The sequence below is a fragment of the Arvicanthis niloticus genome, chromosome 6, assembly GCF_011762505.2.
Source record: "Arvicanthis niloticus isolate mArvNil1 chromosome 6, mArvNil1.pat.X, whole genome shotgun sequence".
Lineage (NCBI taxonomy): Eukaryota > Metazoa > Chordata > Mammalia > Rodentia > Muridae > Arvicanthis > Arvicanthis niloticus.
Window position 1 is genome coordinate 44843642 of NC_047663.1, and position 24021 is coordinate 44867662.

Consider the following 24021-nt stretch of genomic DNA (forward strand, 5'->3'; position numbering starts at 1 on the left):
CTCTGGGGATTGAACTCTGGATCCTCATGCTTGTACAGCAAGTACTTTGCTGATTGAGACATCTCTCCATCTCCTGGGCCAAGGTTTTTTTGTCTTTATACCCAACCTACCAGATCCCTTCCCTACCTGTAGACACCCTTAGGGTCACATTCTGGTGGCCGCTGATTTCCTACTCTACCTTGGTGCAGAAGCCGGAAGCACAGAGTTCCAGGAAGGCCCTAACACTATGTGTATAGATGTGCACAGCACTTCTGTCTCTATACACCTGTCCCCCACAAAGCTCTGAGCTCTCTCTCTAACTGCATCTTAGCACCTGACATGACCGCAGGCTGAGGATGCCTAGTGTACAGGGTTGTCAGGGGTTATGAGGCAGCTGCTTGGAAGTTTGATGTGGTAATCAAAACAAGACTTTAGGGATGGGAGGGAAAGCATGCTGCATCAACAAGCAGCCTGGGGTGAAGTGTATGCCTTTAAACCCCAGGAGTCTGAGGTAAGGGGCTACACAGACTCTGTGTCCTACAAGGAGCGGGAAGAAGAAAAGTGGTTAAAACTTAAAGCAGTCTGACATTGGAGTATCCCAAGATTTACTGATAAGTGGGGGGGGGGGGATGGGTGCACAGTATAGGGCTATGCACACTCACGCAGAGCTAAACTTCTGTAGAGATATAGAAGAATCAGGACAGAGTGAAGAAGCCTTGGTAAGAAAGAACTCTGGAGGTGGAAAGAACTCACTGTTCATGCTATGTCTTTTTTGTTTGTTTCAGTTTTTCAAGGAAGGGTTTCTCTGTATAGCCCTGGTTATTAAGGAACTCACTCTGTAGACCAGGCTGGCCTCGAACTCAGAAATCTACTTGCCTCTGTCTCCTGAGTGCTGGGATTGAAAGTGTGAGCCACTACTACCTGGTTTACATCCTTTTTTTTTTTTTTTAAAAAGAAGATTTATTATACACACACACACATATATATATGTATTTATAATATATACAAATTTATATGGTGGGTGAATGACCCACCACAGAGGCCAGAGGATCACATCAGACTCTCTAGAGTTGGAATTGCAGGTGGCTGTGAGCTGCCTGATGTGGACACACATGTAGAAGAGCTCTTAACTACAGAGCCATCTCTCTAGCCCAGTGTGCACATTTCATACTATTAAGACTCTGCAGTAGGGGATGGAGAGATGGCTCAGTGGTTAAAAGCACTTGCTGCTTCAGAGGACCCAGCATCCACACGGAAGCTCACAACTATCTGTAACTCCAGTTCTAGGGATCCAATGTCCCTCTGGCCTCTGTAGGTACATGTGTGGTGCATACACATATATGCAGGTAATACACCCATATACATAAAATGAAAATAAATATTTTTTTAAAAAATTTGCAGTAATGCTTTTATATTTTTTTCCCAGAAAAGCTGGTTTTAGATCTGCTAAGCAAGCCTTCTACCAGTGTACCATGGCCCTGCCCCTCAAACCAGCATTCTTTATTTTAAATAATACATAAATCAATAAAAATGAGGAGAGTAAGACATTTTAAGAGCCCAAGCTTCTTGCAAAGCTGCCAAGCCCTGGAAAACTATTGAATTCCCTTGACACCATAGACAATGGCCTTCCATGTGGGTAATGACTCCTCACCAGCAGAGTGTGTGTGTGTGTGTGTGTGTGTGTGACAGAGAGGATGCTGTGAGCCTAGAGGGGAGGGCCAGTGCTCTACTCAACAGTTCAGGGCTGCAGAAGTGAGCAGAAGCCAGTATTTCTCTGTGTCTCTGCCTCCCTTCCCTTTCCCTCACCTGTGTAACTCTCTTGGGCTTTTCTTTCCCCGACCCCACTTCAGTGATAACAAGACTTTTGCGTCTGGGGAGTTCCCCACAGGTCCTTCTTGGTAAGCTGGTTACCCTCCTCCCTGAAGTCTGCAGTCTCTGTGGGTCAAAAGTGTGGTATATGTTCCTCTGCAGCTCCAGGCTGTCACAGTCCTCGTGATGCTGCGTGGAAGCTCACATATCGTCACCTTCCTATTTAACAGCACATTTCCTACCTCAATGACAGACTCAGCTGGGGATCAGGGAATTGTCTTAACTCCCCAGGGAGGCTTACCGCCACACCAGGCATGCTGGAGAAGCCTGGGAGAAAGGATTTAATAAAAGCTGCCTTGAACATCTTCTAAATACATTCTTCTAAATAACATTCTGCCCTCTTCCTATCTTATAGGTTAAATGCTATATTATTAAAAATAAATGAGTGTTTCTCATGTTCAAGCAGAGCTTTCATACTTAATGAACTTTAAGATAACTTTGTAATGTGGGTAATATGGAAAGCAAGACTCAGAGAATGTCAGTGGCTTCTCCAGGCTTGCACTGCCTCCAAGCCGAACCGCCAGGCCAGCTTGTCTGTCTTATACTTACTTCCTTCTGCTATTCCGTTGGACTCGGGCTAACTAGAAATAGGAAAGTTTCGAGCCAGAAGAAAAGTGAGCAGGCCTTTGCTCATTTTTCTGCCTCTTCTCCCACGTATGCAGTCCCAGGTACCTGAGAATGAATATGGAGTCACAGGGGCTTTGCTCTTGTTCAACTTGTTCCCACCAGCTGTTTTCAGGGAAGCTGGCTTCAGACCTCTGCATAAGCTTTTAACTGACCACTGCCATCAGATCGTGGGGCACATTCCGTCAGTCAGCCTGATATTTACCTGGAGCCAGGCATTGAGAATACATGGGGGCCTAGGAGGGAGACAGTTCCTGCCCTGGGGAAGCTGGCAGGGAGACTGACTTTGGGGAAGCCAGACAATAAAAACATATACATACAATCACAAGGCCTAAAGTGCTGTGGTGAAAGTAAGACTCTAGTAACCAGGACAGACTGACAGGTGTCCAAGGGAAGAGGGACAGGAGGACAACTGGCTCCTTAGATGAGGTGATCTGATGACCTTTGACGTTGTTTATGACCTGAAGACTGAGAAACCAGCTGTACAAAGACCCAAAGGAATTGCAATATGAAGACGGTAGAGCGGGCAGGCAGAACTGAAGATCAAGGGTTTGAGAGAGAAACTGGAGCCAGGTGAGTTAGAACACTGGGTTTGGAGAGGTGAGTTGGGTATGACTGTCCCTGTCATCAAACATGTCCTAGTAGGAGTTAAGGACTGCTGTGGATTCTGGAGATGTTTAGGTCTGGCGAGCCATACGGATCTCTCTAGGTGAGACTCAGAGATGACAGGTTTTTGCACATGGCACTGCAGATGAAACCTAGAGCCCTGCACATGCTAGGGAGTCACACAGCCCAGGGAAGTCACCACAGTCCTTCTGTTTCTGCTGTCCTAGCCTTCGACAGATGGTCCCATAAAACAACTGTCATGGGGCAGCTGGAAAGAAGAGACCAGGGTTCATGCTGCTCACTTCCAGCTGTGCTCCTGCATAAGGGGTCCCTCCAGGGGTAGGCAAGAGAGTGAGCAAAGGAGGCAGGCTGGCATGAGCCAAAAGCCCGCTCCCTCCCCTCTTCCTTTTCCTCTGTAGGAATGTGGAAAAGACTGACTCTGAAAGAGAACACAGAAAATTCTGGCCAGTTTATTCCTAGTTTCAGTATCTGTGTCCCACAAACCCCAGAGACTAAGGGGCATCTCCATAAAAAGCATGGAAGTTATGAACATGTCCTAAATATAAGAGGGCTCATCTGGAACCACTTTAAAAAACAAAATCCACAAATGACTGCAGCCATGGCGAGCCAGGCGCTCCCCTCCCACAGGAGGTACTTGAGGAGAGTGCCTAGTACCCACAGATGTCACAACCACATGGGAAGTCATGTCCCATTATCAGGCCTTGGTTCCTGACAGTCAGCATGACTCACAAGAGAATTCAGCGCTGGGGGCCTTCCAGAGTCACCAACTTTGCCATCCGGTGATACAGTAAGACAAACCCTCACCTTCCGTTCCAGGAACCCAAAGACATGGTTGCCATTTTTTGCTTCTTCCTTCTAGATCTTCTTGGTTTGATGTTACTGTTGTTTTGTTTTTTTGAAGATGGGGTCTCATATGCAGACTCACTATGTAAACCTGGCTGGCCTTGAACTCAGAGATCTGCTGGCCTCCTCTTCAAGAGTGCTGGCCTGGGATTACAAGATCTCATTCTAGCCTGGCTAACCTTGAACTCTCAGCAATCCTCTTACTACAAGACTCTCAACTGCTTGGAATATAGGTGTGCGCCTATCTCCACATGGCTCATCTGGATCCTGTTTTTGTTGGGGGAGGGGAAAGCCTTTATTATTTGTTTAAGGATTTCTTACATCCATGTTTGTGGGTGAAATTTACATGGCTTTTGTTCTTTTATTATCAGTTATACCAGACTAAAAAAAAAAGTAATTATTTAGGCCATAAGACAGTTTATTTACCCTGTCGTGTGCACATGTGTGCATGTGCATGTGGAGGCCAGAGGTCAATGGTAGATGTCTGCCTGTCACTCTCCATGGTAATTTTTGAGAATGTCACTGAGCTGTTTCTGCTGGACTGGCTGGCCAGGAGCCCTCAGAACCCACCTGTCTCCTGTAGCACAGACTGGCTTCACACTTACTACACAGCCACAGAGGACCTCAGCCACCAATTCCTGATCCTGCTGCCTCTGCCGCCTCCCAAGATTTCAGGGGATATAGGCACCAGCCACCACAGCCATTCAGGTATCCTTTTACAATATATCTACCTGGTGAGTCTTACAAGACATTTGTTCATGTACTTTCACTTTTAAAATGAACTTGGGCTGCAGAGATGGCTCAGTAGTTAAGAGCACTGACTGCTCTTCCAGAGGTCCTGAGTTCAATTCCCAGCAACCACATGGTGGCTCACAACCATCTGTAATGGGATCCAATGCCCTCTTCTGGTGTGTCTGAAGACAGCTACAGTGTGCTCACATACATAAAATAAAAATAATAATAATAATAATAATAAAAAAACATTGAAAAAATAAAATAAAATGAACTCTTGGCTTTGTGGATCCATTTAGCCTCTGCAGGTATCTCTTCCTTTAGGTTTAATCCTTCTGATATGTATTTGTTTAATTAATCTAATTATAATTCAGGTTAAATTTCCTGTGTAATCTCTTCTTGGGCCTATGTGCTAATTTTTAACCCCAGGACACAATTATACTGGTCTAATTTTGGTTTCTCACCTAAGTGCTGTGTGGTTGGAGTGTGGGCCACATAACAATCCTGTGGCATTTGAGATTGACTATACTAGAAAATGGTTAAATTTTAAGAAAGTCCTACATGTGCTCAAAATGCATGTGCAGCTAGCTGTGAGCTGCCGGAGCTTCAGATGACCCTGGGAGGGAAGCAAACACACCAAATACTGTATCTTTTATACTCACCAACTTTCTGCTGTTTGATCTCTTGGTCAAACTCCTGTTATGATATAGACTGCTGGTTTTTTCATATAGTGTTTGGGTTTTTTTGTGTGTATTTTGAGACATTAATTAGCACAGTAACTTACGGTCTTGTTATTTTTCTGGATATCTGAGTAAAGTCATGCAGAGAGCCCATCTCTATTGACATTTTTGCTTCAGCACCTTTCCAGGGCTGCTGCGTTACCCAGCTCCAGGGAGGCAGTCAAACGGCAGCTAGTGTGAGGAATACACTCTGGAGTTGGACTGACGGCTTATTCTAAATGGCTTCATTTTACAGCTCATAGCTTCACTGACTTATTTTGGTTAGTATACTACCTGATAAAGAACAGAGAAAGGAGAAAGGACCTCCTATAGCCCAGGCTAGATTGTAACTGGCTATGTAGCTGAGGATATCCTTGAAGTCTGGGTCCTCCTGCCTCCACCTTCCAAGTGCTTCGACTACAGGTGTGCATCCCTATGTCTGGCAATGCACTTATACTTAATGCACAGCTCACTTTCCTTCAAAAAATGCAATTAAATATTCCTTAAAGGTCTGTTTAATCCACTTAGACAAACTATAACTTATTGATGCAGTCAGACGAACTTCTCTTTCTGTTGTTTTTGAAACAGGTCTCACTGAGCAGTCCTAGCAGCTCTGGAAATCGATTTATAGACCAGTCCTTAAATTCACAGAGATACTTCTGCTTCCACCTCCCAGGTGCTGAGACTGAAGTCACAAGCCACCACCGTACTGGGTCTTTTTACATATTTAACCAGGTAAAACAGCTTTTCCTGTGTGGTCTGTGTAGGACTGTTGTGTGACGTGTACAGGTAAACAGACGTGCATGTGCCATTCTGAGGCCAGATGACAACTTTCAGTTGATCCTCTCCTTCCACCTTGAGTCCTGGGACTGAACTCAGGTGTCAGACTTGCCCAGTGGGCACCTTTGTCAGCTGTGTGGTCTCACCGGCCTTCTCCTATCCTCTGTGGACTGTTTTGTGTTTTCTTACTCTGCTTATGCTCTTCTGGGGACTATCTTATGTTTACTTCCTAGGAGTCTAGAACGTTTCAGCACAGGCACTGACACATTACTGTCTAAAGTGAACACATTTATCTTCTACCCCAAGGGTAAGACTTTCAATAGCTCAATTCCAATGTCCCATCATCCAGCTACTTTTAGGGTTGTTTGTTTTTTTTTTTTTGGGGGGGGGGTTGTTTGTTATTTTGAGCCAGGGTTTTCCTATGTAGCTGGCCTGGAACTAGCTACATAAAAAAGGCTGGTCTCAAACCCACAGAGACCTACCTACCTTTGGGTTTTCTTTGTTTCGGTTTTCTTCTGAGCTTGGCTTGGCCAGTCATGTTTTGTTTAGATGGCCAATGTATTTACCACAGTCTCTGCTCTGTGCTCTTACACCTCCCATATTGGATCACTTCCTTCTTTTGGGAAAAACTCAATTTTTTCTTTTTCTTTTTTTCTAAAAACGCCCTTTATGTTAACTTCTTGAAAGGCAGTTTTATTGAGTACAGAATTAGCTGTTTTTCTTTCTCACTATCTCTTTTTTTGTTTGAAACAGGCTCTTGCTCTCAGTCTGGGCTGGAACTTACTATGTATCCTAGGCTGACCTTGAACTCTTGGCAATCCTAACTTAGCCCTGCAGTGCCAGAGCCACTGTACTGCACCTCTACAGTGCCCTAACTCTGTCAGCAAATGTAGTTACAGATGAGGAGTTAGCTTTGGTTCCCTCGGCTTCAGCTGGAGGTGACCTGTATTCTCAGGTCTGTGGTTCTGCATGTGTAGAGATGGATTATCACCCTGGACCAGGAGGACTCCAATACTGTGAACATACTGGCTAAGGCTTGAGTCTTTATCTAATTTGACCTTGGGAAGTGCCACAACAAACAACATCTCCTGCTATGGCTGAGAAGAATTCTGGGGAGCCAGAAAAATCTGGGGTGCAGGCACTGGTGTAAATACTAAACAGGAGCTCTGCTCTGTTCAACAAAACAGAGATGCAGTCTGTCCATCCATGCTCTTAGCCCCTTCCACGGCAAGACCACCAGAGTTCCCACCTTGGAGACACTGGGTCTGGGTGAGATGATGAAGCAGTGTCGAATGGCAGGAATACAGCCCTCAGAGTTGGAGCATGAGGGGCCTCTGCAGAATCCGCAGGGTGGTGAGAGTGGGCAGGCCCAGGCTGGGATCATGTTCTGCAGAGCAGCTGAAGGAGGAAAACCCTGAGCTCTGCTCCTTTTTCTTTACTTTAAAGAGTCTCAGCCACTTGGCTGCTCCCATTTGTGGCTAAGTAAACACTTCCTGGCATTTATGGATCAAATACACTGGCTTATTCTCATTTAGCAAAGTATTTTATTCAAAAGCTTCTCAGCACCATCAAGTTATCAGAAAGAATCACTTTTTCTCCCCACCCAACCCCCAACGCAGAGACAGATGTTAAAGCATTCAATGGGGTGCCCTTTGTGATTGGTTGAGCCCCTGACAAGGTTTTCTCTAACCCTGTTTAACCTGGCCCAAGTGAGCCCCATGGTTCAGAAAGGAAGGAATCATGTCAGAGCCGATCAACCTTCCCTTTTCGAGCTATTAGTCACATGAAACAACCCTGTGGAAGTTGAATTCAGCGACTGCCAGGTAGGAAGGACAGTGACCTATGAGGCAGCATGCAGCGGTGAGAGTTCAAATCCTAGCTAACCCTCCCTAATCTACTCTAGGAACAAGGAGCCCAGGACTGTTTGTTCTCCGTACACCTCAGCTGCTCATCTTACTCTGTCTTACTACAAACACAAAGACCATGACAGTGAACAATTACATCCAATTAAAATGCTAAGAGATCCTGAGCCATCAGAGATGAGGAGAGCAGACAGGATGCCCCAATCCTTCCCCTTTATTTTTTCCTTTATGAATATTTTGTTTCAGCATAAAGCATTTTTCTCAAAGAGGTTCCTGGAGGAGACTGGAAACCCAAGCGTCTGACTGTATCCTGTGGGAACAGCCACCCATGGTACTTTGGTTTCAGTCCCTGGATCTGTCCTTGGCAGCTACATCCAATCCCATGGGAGGAGGAAAGAGCTGGAGGCAGTCCACTCACTCATTCAGCCAAAGCCCCCATGGGGTCCCATGCCGGCAGGACAATGGGCTCCTGCTCTAGCACGGCCAGCACCTCTTCTGGGACGTGCTTCTTGTCTACCACCACCTCGTAGACATACTCAGAGAACCACTCATCGGTCATGTACAGGTAACCTGGAAAGGAGAGAAGAAACACTCCTGAGTTTAGAGGTACACAGAAAGGAGGACTCCTGCTACTGCAAAAATGTCTTCTACAAAAACAACAAGTTTCCAGCACTGCCCTCTAATCTCATTCGAGTTCCAGTGTCACTAGCAATCTGTGAAGCAGACAGGACAGACACTGCTGTGTTTTCACCAACTGTGAAAGGGGGGTTCAGAGTAACTGATGTGCCTGGCTTCAGAGAGGACCAAATGCAGGCCCCATGCTGGCCCACACTCAGCTGCCTCTGTGATGCTGACTAGTGCAGCAGCAGGTCAGTGGGAAGTGTCTGGTTTATTTTCACTGAGGGAGGATTCGTCTCTAGGGCAGCACGGCAAGCACAGCACCCCGCCCTCATCTCACCACACTCCTAGCTTCACTGGCTGCTCTTGCTCTCACACACTCTGAAAGCAACCAGCTAAGATGCTAGGGGCATGTCACCATGGCCAGCAGCCAGCCACTCATTTGCAGGTGACACTGGGTGATCACACCACCCTTGTTTTCCTGAAAGGAAATGTGTAATGCCAGAACACTGACACAGCAAGTGGTGCACGTTCCCCAGCACGGTACCCAGATTAGCAACCCAGCTCTTACTGGAGAGATTAATCTGAATCTCAGGCTCCGCAAGGTCCACACAAGTTCTTCTTCAGAACCATGCCTTAACAAACTCGTGAGCAAATACTCAGCTTAAACCACTTGCAGAATGAAGAAAAAAAAAAGTGCAAGCAAGAGACTAACAGAGTGTGTGTTTAAAAACAAAACACTGTTACTGAGCTAGGGAAGGAGTGCAGAGCACAAGCCTTTGTAAGCACACACCTAACCAGGAGCACATCGGAGGATTTGCAGGAAAGCGCATCCATGACCCACAAGATGCAGCTGGCACCTGCTATATTAGACACTTTAGCCACCTTCCTGTTTACTTATGTAAACCTAGTAGTATTAATTCCTACATAGGACCAAGAGTAAGGGAGAAGAAATACATGTTTTTCCCAAGAAGGTATTCTAAAGCCAGGTGTGGTGGTGCACACTCTTATAACAGCAGCATTTGGGAGGTGAAGGCAAGAGGATCAAGACTTCAAAGCTATCTTTGCTACATGGGGAGTTCAAGGCCAGCCTGGGCTACATGAGACTCTAACTCAAAAATAACAAAGCAAAGCAAATAATACACAGACAGAGATGCAAAGACAAATGCACACACATGTGCTCCTCCTAAAAAACTACAACAAGAAACAAAAAAACCCCAAAGGGTTCTCTAGTCAGGCAGTTTCCAGGCTTCTTTGGCTTTAAGACCTGTTACATATTCTTAAAAATAATTAAAGAAAGCTGGAAAGATGGCCCAGTGGTTTAGGGCTCTTGTTGCTCTTGCAGAGGATCTAGGTTCGATTCCCAGCACCAACATGGTGACATAACCATCCATAACTCTGGTTCCAAGGACCCCATGCCTTCTGCTGACCCCCAAGGGCACCAGGTACACACTCAGTACACATCCGTTCCTGCAGGAAAACCCTCATAGACACATAATTAAATAATTAAATCTAAGCTGAGCATGACGGCAAGCTCCTAACACTGTGACCTTGGGGGTATGGAGAGAGGTGGATCCCAGGGTCTTGCTGGCCAGCCACAGTAAGTTCCCAGTTCAGTGAGAAAAATTAAGGATGGAGATGACAGCAGAGGACTTCAACTGTTGATACTCAATCACATGTGCACACCAGCAAGACTGCACTCTTGAGAAAATGCTCTAAGGAAGTCAGTGCTGAGCGCTTGCCTACTGTGCAATGAACTCTGGGTTCCAGACCCCAGCATAACATAGGCATGTTCACACACACAGTGCACTCAGGGGCGATGAACCAAGACTTGTCAAGGGATGCTCACCTGTGAGTACCCTCTTGACTCAAGGCTGTTTCTTCCAATGACAGGTAAGCATCTGTCCACACAGAGCAGAGCTGTTACTTCTGATCTGTCCTGACTCCACCCCTTGGACCTCCAGCTCTGCTATGTCAATCACTCAAGCCCTCATCACTGTATCAGTGCTAGTCAATCCCACTCCTGCTATATCTTGTGTGCACTCCTGAGAAACTCAGCATTTGTCTTGTCAAAGAGTATACTGGTTAATACCTGGATTTCTAGCATGTATGAGGCTGAGGCAGGAGAATTGCTACAAGTTTGAGGCCAGCCTAGGCTATAAAGTTAGACCATCTCAAAAGCCCCATACACCACCTGAGACATCAGCCATCCTCCCTTCAGCATAGTGTAGGCTGAGCATGACCTAGACAGCTCTGGGCGGTTGGCGAGGCAGGTAGAGGATGGAGGCAGACTCTGTAATAAAGTTCCATGTCCCTTCTAACAATGCTATCGCCACACAATCAAATGAGTCTTCAAAGACAGCCCAGAGAAAACGCACACAAAGTACATCTGCACTATCTTGTTCCAAAAGGAGATCACATTACGTCCTCACAAATTAAATCTCCTATCAACTGCAACCTACCCTTTCCATGTCCCTGCCAAGAGGACCTGCCTTGATTAGCCTCTTTCTGCAGGATATGAGTTCTTCAGGGCCCACAACACCCTCAGTGAAAGCTGCCAAGTAATTGCACCCTGGGCAGATAACAGACGTGCCAGACTTAACTGTTGACACTGCACGTCTTGGAGTTTTACAGAGATTAGGATCGGTATGGCTGAAGCCAGAAGAGCCGAGAAGAATCTGAAGCCCAAGGCTGCTGTGGGGTGCAGCCGACTGCGGGTGTGGGGCTCTGAATGGAAGACTCATCTCCCAGCCCAAGAAAGAAGAGCAAATTGGAATCCCAAAGTTAAAGTTTAGGAAGACAGACAATGTATAAAGAAGTCAACTTCAGAAATACAATTGCATTTAAGCATTAGTTCTTATTTATATTCTTTGAGCAAATAAAATAAACAAGCAATCCTAAAGCAACTGGAATGCAGTGCTTCTGAGTTTTGTATGGGAAAGGGAAGAAGGCAATGTGAAAGGCAGGCAGCGTCTGGGATAGGCCTGCAGACCCGATGCTGAGACTCAGAAGAGTCCCAGGTGACTAGTTTATGGATGCAAGTGCTTATCTGAGCTTAATGACACTCTGTCAACCGTATGAGATTTAAACTTTGCAGACTATACTAAAACAACAAAATATTACCATTTATTTTTTAACATATATTTTTAATTATTTATTGTTAATTATATATATGTGTGGAGATATGTACACACAACTATAGATCCATGGAGCCAGAAGAGACAGTTGGGTCTCCTCTTTTTGGGATTACAGGTGGTTATGAGCTGTCTGCAAGCTGCTGAGAACTGAATTTAAGTCCTCTGGAAAAGAATTATGTGCTCTTAATTGCTAAGCCCCAACCCTGATTTTACCATTTATGAATTAAAAATATTTTCTAGTTTTTATCACTTTTGTTCTAAGATATAACTTATAATTTGTAATTATTATTATTTTTTCTATAAAAAAACCAAAACCTAAGTATGGTAAACCATAGTCATTAAGCTAGTGTGGTGGTGCACAGTTGTAATCTCAGCAGAGAGAGGGTCAGAGAGGAGGATCACACATCTGAGGCTGGCCCACCCCATGTAATCAAACTCTCTCTATATAAACAAATAGTGCTTTGGGGAGTATGTCCAGATGGACTGACCTACAGAAGCCAACTTGTCATCTGAGGCCCTAAATCAGGGGTGCAGCAAAGCTCCAGAAAAAAACCAAAAAACTGTCTATGTTCCAAACTGCCTAAGGCAGTGACACCTTACAGAACATGTCAACCACTGAGACAGTGCAAAGAACACCTGACAACTTGCTAAAATATTTAAGAGTAGAACAGACATACATGGTACATCCCCTCTAACTTGTATATTACATGTGGATCCCATAAACAGTACATACACTGTACACACACACTCAACACACAACAGTAGCTAAATGGCATGTCACACTGTGAGGTAGCCCCATGTTCTCTCCCAGATAACTGAAATACTCTTATTATCTTTTAGATACTTCAAAACGTTACCCAAATAATTCAAGTTTACTATAAGAAAATATTTTTAGGAACATGGTAAGAGGAGGAAGAAGAGAAGGAAGAGATAACTTAAAAACTACCTACATCTACTAGAGGAACAATCCATTCATCACACCTTACACTGCTGCTTTGGTAAAGTCTCTACCTGCAGACTGTGTCATAAGGGATAAGTCACAGCACACATAATGACAAATCACCATATACTGCGTTTCCAGTCCCTCTCCTTCCATGATGGTCTATCTCACTCTTAAGTGTCAAGTCTGTGCGAGTCATCTATTCCCTGCCACAGGAGTCTCAACTGGTTTTCATACTCAGGAGTAATACTAAAAATACTGGAATCAATCTGTACCTGCATTCTCATTCCCCACGTGTCTTTACTGGAGCTTCAATATATAGCTGTCAACTTTCTTTTAGATCTGACTGAACCATTTTTACATTTTCTTGTATCTAAGGGCTTAGTACATAAAGGTACTTGCCGCCAAGCTCAATGACCTGAGTGTAACACCTGGAAATCACATGGTAGGAGAGAACAGACTCCTTTAAGTTGCCCTGTGACTTCCATACATATTTTGTGACGTACACGCACACACAAAAAAACACACAGCTATGTATACACAGAAATGCACATATGGAGAAATTGCAAAGAAAAGCAATAGAGGCTGGAGAGATGGCTCAGCAGTTAAGACCTTGCTGCTCTTCCAGGACCTGAGTTCAGTTCTCAGAACCCATGTTCGGTGGCTCATAACCATCAGTAACTAGCTCCAGGGGATCTAATATTCTCTTCTGGCCTCCAAAGGCACCTGTTCCACATGCACACACACACACATAAAGAGACACACATATAAAAAGGTTTTAAAAGTCTTTAAAAAGGCAATGAACTATCTGAGATCTGTCTTCCCCTTATCCTCTGTGTACACCCATGTATAGTATGTGTTCAGGGCTGTTAATGCATGCGAAGGCCAGAAGCTGACATTAAATGTCTTCCTCAATCCCTCTTCAACTTTTATGTTGAGGATGGTTCTGATACTTGAATCAGCGCTCACCAATTTGGTTAGTCTATAGCCAGCTTGTTCTGGGGTACCCTTTTCTTGCCTGCTGGGTGCAAACTACGGTCCACACTTCAGTCAATATGCTTGGGTGTAAGCACTTTTCTGACTTTACTGGGCCATTTCCCCAGCAACCTCTGCTCAGTTTTAGTTGGAGTGTTTGCCTTTTTCACAGTAATCAGTAATAGCATGTTATATATTTATTTTGGCTGCAAACTTTCTTCCTATCATGTATTTTGCCTTCTAATTTAGTTTACATTTTTTTTATAGCCTACTAAAATTCCTTCATTTTTAGAAAGTTGTATTTATCAATCTTTTGGTTTTTTAACTCTGGTCGTATGATTAATTTTTTTATATTATAATGAAAAAATAAATACAAGGGAAAAAATTAGGGTAAGGGCTTAAGAAAATACAAGGTAGTCTTTAAAAAAGAAAAACAAAAAACCTCAACAGTTCATGAAGACTTTGGCACAGTCTAATTCCCAACCATGAACACAGACAATTTAAATATATATAATCAAGAGCAGACAATCTGTCAATCACTTTTGTTAGATACTCAGTGTGTGAGGCCAAATGTCTTAAATTAATACAGTGTGCAAACAGACCCCCATGGAAAAGAATTTGGCAATATGCAGAAAAGTTAAATATGCATTTGCCCTCTTCACTAAGCCACAGTCATTCTAGGATACACAATAAGTATTTATGTGTAGTTTAGCCAGGAACTGTTTTACACACTGTACATGGAATAACTCATCATAATATTATTTGAAATAGGAAAATACTGTTAATCTATTAGTTAGTCAGTTAGATAGTCAGTCAGTCAGTCCACTAAACCATGAATATCCAGATGATAAAAGATGTCAAACTGGAAATGCTTCCAAGGCATGCTTCGTGAGAAGTGAGACAGGGGCAGAGCACAGTGTATGGTGTGCTGCCATTAGCAGAATAAAAGAAGGCAACAGATTTACACGCCTTTTGATATAGTGACTTTAGAACAATGTAATTTTATTATCTATTAGAAGAATCTAAAACACACATACCGCTGGGTATAATGATACACTATTACTCTCAGGTCTTAGGAGGCAGACACAGAAGGATCTCTGTGAGTTCAAGGCCAGCCTAATTTATACAGTGAGTTACAGGAGCAAGGGCTACTAGTGAGAACCCACTTCAACAAGAACAGTGACAACAACAGAGATGCCGTGTGCTCTAAGCATCTTTAGGAGATAGTATGATTCAAATGGGTTAATGTTTTAAAAAGAAAAAGGCAGAGGGAGGTAACCAAATAACCACTTGTACTTATGACTGTCACTTGGACAGTGACCTAAGATGCTGCTTCTCCCTCCAGACCAGACACAGATGTCTGGCTAGGCTGAGGACACATTCATGGTCATGAACCTTTTGCAGATAACAGATGAGATATTCATTGAGCCGGATATTACTGGTGGCCTCTCTCAGACACAAAGGCTAGAGACTCTATGGTGCCCTTGCTGAAGGCACAGGAAAATGGGGCATGGTGAAACAGCAAATACGGTAGGGAAGAAGGGCTGTTTGGATATCTCTAAAAGCATTTACATTACAATGATTTGGGTGTACAAACATGCCATGGTGTAGGAGTCAGAGGACAATTTGTGAAAGATGGTTCTCTCCTTCTACCATCTGGGTCCCAGGAATCAAATCTCACAGGGTAAGGTTTGGAAGCAAGGCCTTTGTCCAATGAACCTTTCACTGCCCCCACTTTTTAAAATGACAACAAAATTTGATAAGCAAAAGTATACCCATCCTAAGGATTCCCCAAGAGGCCCAGATGATAGTTGCTCACCTCAGGGATCTAGTCTCCTTCCCCTGGACCATGAGTGAAAGCCACACAAACTTGAGACTACATGGAACTGGGCCAGGTCAGGATCTTTTCTACCCAAGGGTCTGATTTCACAGGCTAACTTTTCTCTGCTCCCCAAACCATCACTCTTACTACTGGCTCTAGGGCAAGCCCCTGGATAGCAGACCATATTCCTGCTTAGCGACACACCTCTGACCTGTCCGAAACATGCTCCAAATGAAAAGAGCTGCCATTCGAGCCACTATCTCCAGAGCCGGGCAAGAAGCCCTAACCTTAATCAAGCTTCTCCTCCAGGAGAGCTCCTAAGGAGGACCCAAAGTTCACTCTCCTTATTCACCACCCTGTAACCCTGTACTTATTCCTACGTTGTTTTACACACACACACACACACACACACACACACACACACACACACACAGATCAAGACTTACAGCTTCACCTATCTCACCTCCAATGTCCCTGCCTCCACTGTGCTAGACCAGAAAACACTGAGTATTGAAATGCTGGTTTGGCACACAGGACAATCTCCTGCAGTTCCCAAAACTGCCTGTGAATCTAAGCCTAATGCTTCTTCCCTTTGCTCTGTCTGCTTTGCCATATATTACTGTGGTCCCCACAATCTCCCAGACACCAACACCTCTGGCTGTTGAGGTAGTCTTTCCACTCTCACCTCATCAGTAATCTGAGCTCCTGTCCTCCTCATCTCCCCACTGAGGGGACAACCAGCCCTTCCTCTGTCCATCACCTGCCTTCCTGGAGAAGTCACCTTCTTAGTTTTTCGGTCTATTTCCCCCGTATCTTACAGTCTGAGGAGCACACCATGAATGCCACTTCTGTCTCATCACAGCCCTCTTCAACTCCTGTTCCCATGTCCCAGGAGACTAAGTATGAATTCCTCTGAGGGTCGGGGACATTCGTTCCATCATGGATGTGCACGGGTCTCTGCATCCCACTGATAAATGTGAGTTGAAGCCACTGCTAATGGCCTTTCCTCAGCACTGGGTTTATCCATCCTTGCCATCTTTTCTCACGAAACTAAGCTTGCACTGTGGGGCACCTGTCCAGTGACTGTGACGTAGCAGCAGTCATGCTGAGATCTGTTCTCAAAGCTCTGAAGCTAGAAGCATAGGCAAGTTAGTCTTTTCTGAATGAGAAAGTGAGAAAGCCTTCTGCTCCTATCAGTCTAAAGCATGAACGAACGACAGCAGCCAAGGGTGTGGTGCACGTCCTCTGCATTTCACAGAACAATTACAGGCCACTGCAATTGTATTTATAGATGAGAAAGTTACACCCAGACAGGCTAGGTGCCATGACAATCCCATACTCAGCCTGGATGGGGTGACACCTGGAGGTGCCCGACAGCCTGGTTCCAGATTAACCTCCATCCTTAAAAACAGCAAAGACAACTCCTCATGGCGAAGTAGATTCTTTTACAGGAAAAAGCACAAATACACATTTTAACTACAAGAGAAATTCTCTCAGAAGGTGATGGCTGGTTTGAAGCCCTGAATCTGTAGCATGTCTGTGTCCACGATGGTAGCTGTCTCAAGACCTGTATGTCAATAAGGAAGCACCAGTGAAGCAGAGAGCCTGTCCATCCTCTACTTGCATGGACTAGTTTTTTAGCCCAAGGCATGCAGGCATTTAGTTAATAAAGACAAGCAATGAAAGTTCCTGCACAGAACTCAACTCCCCAGATGTGACCAGTGGCAACTAAATCAACCAACCCTGGAGCAACGTGAGGAACAACCTTGTATCTTCACAATCCAGTCGGGGACTGCTTTCAACTGGTGGCATTACTCCTATTACAGCCAGTTTATTTGAGTTTCTAGCTCTCCATAAGTGAACCTCAAACACATAAGTAAATACTGGTTGTCGTCTGTAAGTCGTATATAACTAAGAAATCTATGAGACCTGAATCCCAGCTTTGCTCCAATCCCATGCAACCCGTAACACATCAAAACTTCTCAACAACCTTCATCTGCTTCACACACAGCACAGGTGCAATCACACACTTACATCCTACCAGGACACCACACAGTGAAATGAACACACACACACACACACACACACACACACACACACACACAGTAGCAAACTGAACCTCAAAAGGCAAGGTGCCATCTAAAGATCTCTCTTGGGTACCTGTGACAGAAATATGGAGTATCATCAACTCTGCATTTGAGTAACTGTCTATAGACAGTCTAAACAAAGCTTTACACATCACTTCATTGGATAGCGACAGAGAACTGGATGGCCCCTTAGGGAACAGAGCAGCCATGCTGCTGAGAGAGCAGAGAGAGCGCGCAAAGCTCCCAGGCCCTTTGAGGATCTGTGACTGAGAACTGACTGTTTCAAGACAGCACACCTAGTTACACAATATAAACTCATAGGGACACAGTAAAATTTGTGCTAAACTTTAAATATACTGTTTTAAAAATTATGTGCTGTCTGGCTAGCGAGACACTTACTGGTCATGATACTGGGCATTATAAAGCAGCACATCATATAAATTGGCAAGTTTCTTTTGGATTAATACTCAATATGCTGAAGTTTCTCTAACAGAAAAAACCACCATAAGGCTCCTTTTTTAGGAGCAAGTCTGGACATTTTACTAAAGTGAAATCAGGAACAAGCCGATTTATTTGAAAATATAGGTTAAATCATTTCAAAAGCTCACGTGTCTAAAAGATACAAAGCACGAGGAATGTGCAAAAACTCATCGTGGCTCAGAATGAAAAATGATATAATTTTTAGAAGATAAAGATTTCTATGCAATAAGGCGAATCTGTAGAACTGGAAATACTATCGCCTCTGAAGAGCTGCATCACTGTTACTTTTTCATGTAATCTTAGCCTCAGGAGGCTAAGTCAGGAGGATCACTGAAATCCTCCTGGGCTACAATGCAGGACACTGTCCTCAACACACATGCACGCATGCACACACACACACACACACACACACACACACACGGAGTTAGAAAGCAGACTGAATAAGCACTAAGAACCATGTCATAACAGTTCCACACTCCAGATCTCTGCTTGGTAGACAGCATCTAATAGTACTGCAGTCTCAAGACTGATAGGCCAATCATGAACAAAACTTATGAACAAAACTTTAAGACTGATCATGGGAGAGACCATCCAACAACCCGATAACACATACACACACTAATATCCTTCTGCTTATTTTTAATATATTAGAAATTCCCTCTGCCAACAAGTTAACAATTTAAAAAGAAAGATGGACAAACAACTTGGGAACATGGGCTGGCTATGTCTGGTCTGTCACTTTCCAGGCTTACGTGTTTCATGTTTTATGTTTAATGCTGGTCACAGACTTCCTAAGGTACCTCACCCTGTTCAGACCCCAGGAGCCTCTTCTAACACCACTGTGTTTCTAGATCCTCTATAAAGTTATAGAGTTTTATGTCCCCTCAGACACCGTTTCTGTTCACCAAAGAGCATTGTCTTTGTTACTTTTCTATTGCTGTGGTAAGATACCATGACTAACAAAACTTATAGTAGAGTTTATTTGGGGCTTACGGTTTCAGGTTAGAGTCCATGACCATCATGGAGGGAGCATGGCAGCAGGCAGCAGGCAAGGGGCTAAAGCCATAGCTAAGAGCTTCACTGAGAACAGCCACAAGGAGAGGGAAAAGGAGAGAAGGGAGGGAGAGAATACACTAACTGAGAATGGTGTGGACTTTTGAAAACTCAAAACCTATCCCCACTGACATACCTATACCAACAAGGCCACACCTCCTAATACTTCCCAAACAGTTCCATCAACTGGAAACCAGGCAATCAAACGTATGGGCCTAAGAGGACAATGTCACTCAAACCACCACAATCATGAACGGTCTTGTGATTTCTATGAATGGGCCAAACGCTTCCAAAACAGAAATTCCGAGAAAGCAGAGTCAGCAGTCAGGAAAAACAGCTCTTTTGTCAGGCTGGGTTGTGATTTTTGGCTCCATCACAGATCACTGAGGGTCTGTGGGTCACTCTGGTGTAAAGACTATGCTCTCTCAGATCAATTTCTGGTTTCCTTTTAATATTTTTTGGGAGGTGAGGCTGACACCAGGTCTTATGACATCCAGAATAATTTTAAACTTCTAATCTTCCTACGTCTACCTCCTAAGGCTACAAGTATAAGCCACCACTACCAGTGTTTCCTTGAACTTAAATTTCTAAGTAGCTTACAGAATGTCTTACCAGATACCTTTTTAAATTAAAAAATATGATGGCAAATCCCAATCTCTTTCCTTATCTCACTGAGATCTACTTCTGACAGATTCCATAACTGAGGCTCAAATGGGGCCAGTACTTGTAGCAGGGAAGGAACCAGCTTGCAGGCTGCTGTTCAACAAGTATCCCTGTTCTAGCGCAGCAGACTGAACACTCAGTCACCAGCAGGAGGTGGCATCAAGGCAAGAACCAAATCTTCCTTCTGTCTCTTTTGGTCAGAAGGAACCTCTGCCCATTTTGTGGACAAGGTTATCTAATCTACCTGGTAGTTTCTGGGCAGGAAATTCCAGGAACACGACCAGTGGAGACCAAAGCCAAAAGCTGCCCTGGGTAGAGCAAAGGCAGCTTGTCTAGGTATCTTTGTTCTGTTTACCTCCAGCTTGTATTATCAAAATTGCTTTGCAGAAACATGGATCTTAACAGACAGAAATCCCAAAGTGGATAGTAACAAACTGTTAACAATGTAATCTTCAGAAATAAGACCTTAGGGTCCTGCTTTCCACAAACACAAGCCCTGCCAGCCAATGTCCACCCAGATGACAGACTGGGCACCTTGCTGGAGTAAGCACACACTGTCAGCAGAATAACACACTAGGTGATCTCTAAGGAACAAATGTGTCAATAAAATTAGATCATGTTTTCCTTCCTTCCTTCCTTCCTGTTACGTCAGAAAGGACATTACCAAGAAACACATGAGAGGAATTTATTTTGGCTTTGAATGAACTATTCCTTGCCCATTCCCAGTTCAGCCTCTATCTTTCTGGCTCTACAGTTTCAGGTTTTTTTGTTTGTTTGTTTGTTTTTCAAAACAGGGTTTCTCTGTGTAGCCCTGGCTGTCCTGGAACTTACTCTGTAGACCAGGCTGGCCTCAAACTCAGAAATCTGCCTGCCTCTGCCTCCCAAGTGCTGGGATTAAAGGCGTGCATCACCACCGCCCAGCTTACAGAAAGTTTCTTTTGGCCAATCCCATTCTTCCTTTGGAAGGCTTCTTCCTAATGTGCTGGTGGTATGCCAAAAAAATGTACGAAATGCCACATATCAAGTACACTGCAATGGACTCACCATCTTTCATTCAGCCAAGAGGGTCTATTACGGTCCGGGACAGTCAGTATGGTTTGGAACAAACCATAACAGCATACCTTAGTTAAACTCTCAGTTAACCTGAAAGTTTAGGCACATGTAGGCCATGGGAACCTTGGGGGCTACAACATGCTATTTTCCTAAAGGACAGGAAAACCAGAGGGACTGAGCACCAACGAAGCCCCTTTACTGGAACAGCTTTCTACCCTGACAGGCAGAGTGGAGCAGACTCCAGGTACACTGAGTTGGTAGTTGAAGCTTACCTTTGTGGCCGTGGTCTTCACCCCATGAATTCTCTACTCTCCATTTCACAAATTCACCTTCCTGATCATCCTGCCAGAAAGCAGACAACAGTGAACAGTCTGAAACAAGATTCTCCCAGTTGAGATGTCATGTCAGTTAACTCATCTCTGGCTGCTCAGAATACCATAGGTGAGTAGGGCCAGGTATTTCCTATCAACAGAAGACACTGCAATATTAGTGCAATTTTAATCTCCTGGGGGTAAAAATTCAATAAAACAAAAAACACTACCTTCTTTTTAAAAAGATCTATATCTTATTTATATGTGTATCTATGTGCTATGTGGGTGTGAGACCCTCTGGGGCTGGAGTTACAAGCAGGTAGTTAATTTCTGAGCCCTTGACTGTGATTCTGGGACACATAATCTGGTCCTCTGAAAAGAGCAATAAGCTCTCTTAACCATGGAGCCATCCTCCAGCCCTGCTATCTACCCTTTACTTCCTGTTCTAAACAGAAAAGAATAAGCACGGAGGGCTGGTTGACAGCTCGTTGGGTTAAGTGCTTGATACCCAAGCCAGACAACCTCAGTTGGATCTCTAAAACTAGGTAAAAGTGGATGGAGAGAACCAACTCCTCAAATCCCAAAGCTGTCCCCGGGAACTCTTGCTTTCACTCAAATTCTTTGAAAAAGCATCCCAATACATTAAAGGAATGATTCTAAGATCCGGTCAAAGTTTTTAAAAGGCAAAATGAAAATATTTTCATCATGATATCCAGTTGCCTATTTAGGGAAACTAAGTAATTATATCCTCAAATGTTTTCTTTTACTGAATCAGTTACATAAACACTGAATTTAATATAAGAGACTGAGTGGCAAAGAAAAATAAAAAGAGCAACTTCACAAACAAAGCCCAGTCAACTCAGCTGTTCACCATCTTTTGGCTTCATTAATAAGCTCAGCTCTCATAGTCTTAAAGAGACAGTGACACTAACCATGATAACCCTCATTCAGTCTTTATTAGACACACAGAGAGAGACAAAAGGCATGCTCTATTTGGGAAAAATGTTTTTCTCTTCTGTTTACCCAGGACACTTGCTGATGTCAGAACTGCATGTCTGTAGCATGAGAAAGGCACAGGCCTCTGTGCCATCAGCCAATGATGTCATCTGTTAACCGTTTGCATACTGCTGAGGACTTGATTTCCTCCGGCTTTGCTCATCCTAACACTCTACTCTTAGAAAGTTTCTTAGATCTTGGATTTAGCCAACAGATGAACAACCTGTCGGAACCAAACACCTGAACCATCCACGCTGAGTGCAGCTTACTGAACATCTGCTTTTGCTTTCTACCCCACTGCAACCCCCTCCACTTCCTCTGAATAGTACCTCGAGAGGCAAATCTGTTCTTGTCAGTAAAGGTCTGAGAATGTTTGCTGTTCTCTTTATCTCATCAGGAGATTCTTGAAGGGACCTAGATCAAGCTGTCTTCTAGGTCACGTACCACCTCAGAGTGATACATAGTCCTGCTACATAGACATTACATGAAATCATCAACATTAGAGAAATATAAAACTCTGTTCTTTCTTTCTTTCTTTCTTTCTTTCTTTCTTTCTTTCTTTCCTTCTTTCTCTTTCTTTCTCTCTTTCTCTCTTTCCCTCTTTCTTTTTTGAGATAAGGTCTCATATTGTAGCCAGGCTGGCCTTGAATTCATGGCAGTCCTGACTGTCTCTTGAACGTTAGCATTATAGGTATGAGTTACAATGCTTGGCAAATATTTTCTTTCTTTTTTATGTGTAGGAGTGTATTGCTGTATGCATGTATCTTCCGAATGCTTTCTCAGTCTACAAAGGCCACAGCAATTGTATTACACACACCTGTCTGTATCTTGGTGTGGGAATCTCTCTGGCTATAGAGCTGAGAAGCTAGGACAGTGAAGAAAACAGCTCCCTGGCTGTAAGAGCTCACCTGTGCATCTATTTAGGAAAAGTACATGAGGGTCAGGAATGAGCACAGGCTACATAATTGGTTCAGGATGCTTCATAGATGGCACTGCACTTGAGCTCACATAAAACTGAGAGCATCTCAAGAGCTCTACTACTTAAAGACCAAACTGTGTAATCTGTACAAATGTAATTAACTCTGTAAGGTAAGGTTTGGTTTGGGAGTCTTCTGCTTTGAGGCAGAATCTTGAAGCCATTCAGTCTTCCTGTCTTGGGCTCCCAGGGCTGGGGCTGCAGGAGTGCACACTATAGCTAGCTAACATCTAGATGTGACTGAGAGAGCACAAGGTTCTAGAGCACTGTGAGGAGAGAGGACCATTTTCACATGAAGTGGTCAGAAGGGATAGGAGGAAGGTATATAATAAAACTCCATCCCACTCTCAGTTCTGCCTAGAAAGCACACAAAACAATTAAAAAAAAATACTTCAGAAATATCAGGACTTCTAGTATAGTTAAGAAAGTCTGGCATAACAATATGCCAGATATTTCTAAGTGCTTTAATGATCAAAAGTCTAGTGGGCAGCATAGAAAAACCAACAACAAACTACTTCCTAAAATAATGTAGGGAAGGTAGTTAGCCGTGAGTGCCTTTCTGGTGATGGTGCTGGGAAGAGACCATGTCTGCTTAAGAGGGTAAAGACTAACATAGTTCAAGTCTTTCCTGTGTTCCCTGACGGTTTTACAGCCTAGAACGGGCACCTAACTATGAAAGGGTCCAAGAAACAGCAGAGCCATCATTCACAGAGTACTTAAAGAACCAGCATCCCAGTGTGTAGAAATCTAGTGATGGGCATGGAGGTCACAGATTACTGTGTATGACAGTAACTCATGAATCTGAATGACCAACATAAAGGTGAATGTGAGCAAGGCCACTGAGATGCAGACACTCTAAGAGCCCATTTCAATTT

General features: G+C 43.9%; 1 protein-coding gene across 1 annotated transcript in view; it reads right to left on the minus strand.

Moving 5' to 3' along the window:
- Positions 1-7694: 7694 nt before the first annotated feature.
- The window catches only part of Blmh (bleomycin hydrolase), a 39983-nt gene continuing 23656 nt past the window's right edge, over positions 7695-24021 (minus strand). The window contains exons 11-12 of the mRNA XM_034506155.2: positions 21136-21205; positions 7695-8605 (exon numbers count right to left, since the gene is read on the minus strand). Coding sequence (XP_034362046.1) covers positions 8454-8605; positions 21136-21205 — 222 coding nt within the window. The 3' untranslated portion in view covers positions 7695-8453. The remainder of the gene's footprint in view (positions 8606-21135; positions 21206-24021) is intronic.